General features: G+C 42.6%; 2 protein-coding genes across 4 annotated transcripts in view; one reads left to right on the forward strand and one right to left on the reverse strand.

The window, feature by feature from the left end:
* samd9l (sterile alpha motif domain containing 9 like) overlaps positions 1-6,551 on the reverse strand; it is a 162,635-nt gene that overhangs the window by 76,426 nt on the left and 79,658 nt on the right. The gene's annotated exons all lie outside the window — the stretch shown is intronic.
* LOC114440079 (zinc finger protein 771-like) lies at positions 1,113-4,744 on the forward strand. Its single transcript, XM_028412352.1, has 2 exons — positions 1,113-1,354; positions 1,989-4,744. Exons 1-2 carry the CDS (start codon positions 1,162-1,164, stop codon positions 3,008-3,010), a joined length of 1,215 nt encoding a protein of 404 aa, XP_028268153.1. The 5' UTR covers positions 1,113-1,161; the 3' UTR covers positions 3,011-4,744.

Below are 6,551 nucleotides of genomic sequence, written 5' to 3' on the forward strand. Positions count from 1 at the left end.
GAGGCAGCACTTGCAGTACTGTGATTGCTCCTCTCTCCATCTACCCCACCACTGTCAAGTTCGCATAAATTAAAAAAAAAACGCAGGCACATATTTCAAAATAAAAGCTTTTGGGAGTTTTGGTGAAATACGCAAATATTTAATGATGTTTAAGATGCGGAATTTTCATTCATCAGTAGCAGTCTTTTATGAATGGGCCTAAATTTGGTTTGTCTAAATATAGTATAAGAAACATATAAAGTAAAAACAAAAGTCAATAAATGTGCAATAATAATAAAAAACTAAAACAAACTAGAGCTTGTGATTTTAAAATCGATTCTTACTATTGGATGTCACAGAGGCATTTAAATGCAAATACATTCCACATGAGTATTAGTCCTACAGCAGCAGTGTACAGATGATCTTATTTTGTAGGAAATGGGCTAACTTCCTGTATTGTCTTGGTGAACTTGCTGCGCGCCATCCTGCCAGGTTTCTGCTGACTGAGCACAATTCTAACAATGCACCACTACAACCTAGAACTAAGTGATACAGTTAACACATGCTCACACAGTTAACTTTAGTTAACACATTCAGAGTGAAGTTGGAGCTGATGTTTGCTTTGATCTGTTACACACGAAATACATTTTCAGGCACCACTAACTGCTTTTGAATTATTTTACTATACAAAACTCTAAAAGTGTTAAATTCTTTCTGGAAGTGTTATTTTCTATCATTATATTTATAAATATAATTTTTCCAGGATTTTTTAGCTCATGTGCCATCACTGCCATCCAGTGTTTCAAATTAAGAACTGCAATATTGCATTGAGCCGCAGCAGTAAGTGATCAGAGTTAACCAACTTTGCTGCTTTAGAGAAATCAGCTTTGAACCATATACAGTGACAATGAACAACCATAATACAAGAAACTAACAGACAATAAAGTTTATGACAAGATTCACATTTCTTTCATTCCTTGTCATGTGGTCAGGGACAAGTTACTCTGAGATGTTTCTATCATAAAGAATATCAAGTGTATGTGTATTGTTTTTATGAGGTGGTAACTTTATTTTGAAGGAGCGAGGCTAAACAAACGGAGCGCTTCCGGTTTGGTTTGTTGTTGTCTCATCCTGTTTCCGGTGTGGATCCTGCCGCAGCCGTGTCTGGTTCCAACATCAAAAATGACCAAACTGCAGCTGCTGAACGCCTACCTGACGGAGCGGCTGACGGCGGTGGTGAAGGAGATACTGGAGGTGGTGGAGGACACGGTGACCGAGTACCGTGAAGAGACCGCCAGAACCAAGCGAGAGAACGAGAGCCTGCGGAGGCAGCTGCGGGACATCCTGCTGCTGGAGGCCGAGACAGAGTGGCTGAGTAAGGGCCAAGCTAGCACGCTAGCTCCTTGAAGGAGCTTCGTTCCAAACTGTCCTGAAAATCCGTCTGCTTAAAGTCGCACTTTATATTTTAACGTAGAATTTCCATCAACTCGCTGATTTAAAGTGTTTATATGTTGTTAAGGATCCCTGTTTACGTTCGGTGAACACCGTTTGGTGCCATTGTAACGCAGTGGTGACTTTTTAATCATTTTAGTTGCTTCCTCTTTATCGCGTCAAGCGGGTGTCATCTGATGCAGTCAACAGATTTGTCATTTGACAGCAAGATGTGCTCGTTGTTGCTCAGCGAGACATAAGCCGAATGTACTGTTACAGTCTGTTAACAGGGTTCTCTTAATGAGGCCAACTTTGTGAGGTAAAGGTTTGCATAATACAACCGAACGATAAAATGGGTGGTGTGATGAGTAGAATTAAATAGTGTGGGGGAAGTATCTTTGAGGAACTGACAGTTCGGTCATGTGCCTCGAAGGGAAATGACATCTATTTACGTTGTTGACACAAAAACGAGCTCACGTGTTTAAAATCAATATGATAGCTGCAGCCTGACATCTCTGCAAAGCAGCAGACAGTTGTATTCACTGTTGTGTAGACCGCTTATTTATTATCCGTTTCAGGGTCCACCCGGTCCAGTCTCGGTGTTGCAGCCCCGGAGCAACCGCCCAACGATCCGGAGCAGAGGCCTCACTCAGAAGAGGCAGACTCCACCCTGAACCAGCCCAGGCAGCCACCAGCTAAGGCAGCCAAGCCAACACATGAGCAGGTGGTGACTGTGCAGCTGCTGTCAGTGCAGAGGGAGACCCCGCTGGTGCCCGTTCACTTGCCCGTGGACAAGAAGCCTGCAGAGTCCTCCTGGGAACCGGTTCTCAAGGTCGACCCTGCACAGGAGACGTTTGTGAAAGCTTCATCTCTTCCCTCTAATTCCTCCCTGAATTCTGTCTCTGTCCCCAAAATCCATGTTGAAGTTCCAGCACTCAGGGAGGAGCCCCAGGCCCCGGCTCCTGCACGGATCAAAACTGAACCTGAGGAATACAAAGTGAGTGAGTCAGAACCTCACACAGACTCTCAGGCAGTCACCGCGCACACTCATGGCACTGCAGAGTTCAGAAGCAGGGTGGATGCAGACAGACAGGAAGGTCAGCAAAACAGAAAGTCCTCTCAGGAGAAGCTGCCTGCTACTGACAGCGCAGTCGCTGCTTTCATCCCTGAGCTTGTCCACCGCTGTCCCCGCTGCGGCGAGGCATTCAGCCATGCCGCCAGCCTTCGCCTCCACTTGGAGCAGAAGAGGAAGACCTACGCTTGTGACTGGTGCTGCAAGTCTTTTGCACAGTCAGCTGACCTTCGGCGCCATCTGCGCACGCACACAGGGGAGCGGCCCCACCGCTGCACCTTCTGCTCCAAGAGCTTCAGCCAGAGAGGGAACCTGAGGCGACACCTGCGCATCCACACAGGCGAGCGGCCGTACAGCTGCCCGTTCTGCTGCCGCACCTTCAGCGATGGTGACACCATGAAGAAACACAAACGCACACATTCAGGAGAGAAGCCATACCGCTGCGCCCAGTGCTCCAAGACTTTCAGCAGTGCCAGTGGTCTACAGATACATGTAAAGAAAGACAGGTGCTTTGTGGCTAACGTCTGATTGCTCGCTTCAGGAGAGGATTGCACATTGCAGCTGTGTGCGACAACCAGTCGGGATCTTCCTGATTCCAGCAGACCATGAGCTGCTTGAAACTCCCATATGAAAGGGAGCTTTACACAAAATACAGGCAAAAACTGGTTGTTGGTCTGCATCCTCCAGGCTTTTAGTGGTGAGTTTTCTAAAAAGCTTTATGGTGTGAACAAAAAAAGAACTATCTGTGGAAACAGTGTTGGTCATAAAACATGCAGATACATCTTAAAAAACCACCATCCATGCAGAATAGAGGACTTAACATGCAACATCAACATACAAGAGCCAACGACAGATGTAGGTGTGACTGCACTGAGAACAGCTTCAGTTCTCACTTTGACTATCACTCAGCACCATCACAGATAAGTCAGCTATACACAGTTTCTCTAGCATTAAACAGGTCTGTCTAACATGATGGGGGAAAATGGATAAAGCACTGAGGAATGTCAGCTGAAAGCTTGGAATCTTCTACAATTATCTGCAATTCAAGCTACAGTAAAAGTAAAACCAGATGTTTGGGGGTGTGACAGAATGTGTCATTTAGTTAATAATTGAACTGCAAAATATGAATATAATATAAATTGGGATAATTCAGATTTTAAATATGGTTAACAAATCAGCTGATAGTGTTGGAAATAATTGAGGTGGTCTCCTCAGAGTCTGCACTCAGCAGACAGTGTGCAAGCAGTCTGTTAACAGAACCTTCAAGATGACACATGATGGCGTGCAAGAGAAATTTTGTGTTTACAGCTGCTGGGGGATAAAAACAGCATCTTGAATTCCTGCTGAGTCTCCTGCTGAGCAACTTTGTGCACTTTGATTTTGTCCTGGCAGGACATGAATGAGTTTATAGGCAGCTATCATCATGGCTTTTATATTTATTTATATTTATTTCCCAGACTCCACCTGCTGTCTTGCAGATGTGGACAAAAGACAGAAGTGTGGAGGACACGGCGCACATCCTTCTGCACTTGTTTGTTTTTTTCCCCTCCCAACAGTATGTTTCTCTGCAGCTGCTCACAAATTCAGGTGGAAATATATCTGTGTATTATTATTAGTAGTAGAAGTAGTTGTTCCTAAAATAATGCCACACTGAGCTGCCAAGGTTATCATCAGGGTCATCTTCACCTTCATGTGAGGCTGTGTTTCTATAAACATCAATAATTCATCCCAGTGAAAAAGTGAGAAATATTCTGAAAAGGACAAAAAAAGAACCTGCAGCAGGAAGATGGTTTTCACCACTGCATTTACTTATCATAACATTCATTACCCCATGAACTGACGTAAATATAGTGAGATGCTAAAAGCTTCAGGTAAACAACACCATCAGTCATCTTTCTTGATGAAGAGGCAGCTCAGTGACATCAAACACTTGGAGCTATTTTAGACTGTGAGGTGAAGACAGAGCGGAACAATTATGAAAGATATCTGAAATCAATGCTGAGTCAGTGACGTTAAATCATTACAGAATGCTGCAGATGTAAAAACTGTTCACGTTCCCTTTTAAAATCAGTGTTGGGATGACTCTGCTCTCCTGGAGATATTTGGAGATGAGGACCGTTCACAGTGCAGACCTACACAGCAGATCAGCCAGGACAAGTGTCACTGTGACGGAGGGCAGGTTGTTGCCGCTCAACATCAGTATTTTGTATCTGTGTGTGTGCTTTTTTATTTAAAACAAATAAATGTTCAGTGAGACTGTTGTGCCTCTGAGACACTGATCACATTCTGTTGTTGGATCATGACATCTTACAGCAACATCTGATCATAAACTGGGTTTAATTAAAAACAAATATCTGGATTATTATACTATTCAACATGAATCACAGTCTATACAGACTGACAGAAAAAGCTTTTTGGAGTATTACTGATGCTTTAACATAGCATGTGAATATTTTATTTTATACCACTCTTTATCTCAAGATAGGCTGCAATCAACAGTCATCAAGTAACTAAGCAAGTGTCAGATAAATGTAAACCGCATAAGAACAAACAGAATTGTAGTTAAGTACCACATGTGAAAGTAACACATTACACCTGTGTGTTTGGTCTCTTACCTGTTTCTCACAGTTTGAACTTTTGTTTAGTTCCAACCTCTAAAAACACCTCTGAGCACATCCCTGCACAATGCAGCCACACTGGTGTTTTCATTCGTAGCCTAATGAGAGCTCCCATGCTGCGTTCAAGTCCTGCTGGATATCTGCATGCAAGCCTTACATTACCTGTCAGTTGGACTTGGAAGCTTCCCCACTGATGATTTTGATTTAGCCATATATAGAAGACAAACTTCCATTTATACAATACTAATAATAATAATATTAATTGTTCTTTGTGTGGAACTACTGTGTTCTGCCTGCAGGGGGCGGCACAGCACCACTGTGAGGTCAAAAAATCCATGCTGGCTCTTCAGTCTGCACTGCATTCCAAATTTATTGTTGCATCGTACATAAAACACCTGATAGAAATGTAAGAACGACTGTAAAGCACGAGATCAGTGTAAACAACGGTCCAACAATATTGTATAGAAAGCCACATTCATACATTCAGTCGTGCATAAAAGATGAACAATAACACTGTAAACAGAAGAATCTTCACCAGGAGCCGTACCTGAATGTTTCATCATGTCCACATTTCAACACTTGAAATAGAAAACAGGCAGGGGGGGAGTATAGAGATATAAAGAAGTATATCAACATATTGCATCATGCAACAACAAGGAAGAACCACTTGTATTGAAATATCATCATCAGTCAACAGGATGCACTTTTGTTTTTTCACAGTCTCACTTAGGAGTGCAATAGAAACGTGATCTGTGTGTTGTAAAGCGTGGCAGATACCAGAAAAAAAGATCAGAACTCACATGTTAGAACCAAGAATGATGGAACCTCATACATGGGGGCAACGTTATATTTTCTATAGCATCCGCCTCCAAAGAGACATGGAGCTCTCTCATGGTTCCTGCAGTAAAAATACCATTCATTATTCTCAAGTAACATGGCTGAATTTATTTAATACTGACCAATTTGGAGCAACATATCAACATATTCAATGAAGAGCCTGGTGAAAATGCCTAAGAACAAATTTGTGCACACAAGTTTTCACTCCCAGGGTGCACTCTGGCAATGAACCAGTATAATCCAACCACGTTCCAAATGCTGCCACGCAAGACAATGAAGTTATGTAAGATAAGATCACAATTCACCTTTAAATTTGACATTGAATTTAGCCACCATGCCACAGTTCCAAGCTAACTGTGAGTCAGCTAGTGAAAAAGAATGGGATTTTTACAGTTTAATTGTAAACCATGGAGCAACAGGAGGAGCAGCAACAGAGAAACACACACGTGTGAGATTCCCTCACTGTTAGCACCTTGAAAGACCAGCTGACCAACAACTGTCCAACAAATAAAAAACAAAAAAAACTCAATTGAATGAGGTCATTAGAGACAGCAACAAACTATGTGGCTCCCCTCATTTGTATGTCAATTTCATATTGTTGTTTACTTGAATAC

The sequence above is a fragment of the Parambassis ranga genome, chromosome 8 (genome assembly GCF_900634625.1).
Source record: "Parambassis ranga chromosome 8, fParRan2.1, whole genome shotgun sequence".
Lineage (NCBI taxonomy): Eukaryota > Metazoa > Chordata > Actinopteri > Ambassidae > Parambassis > Parambassis ranga.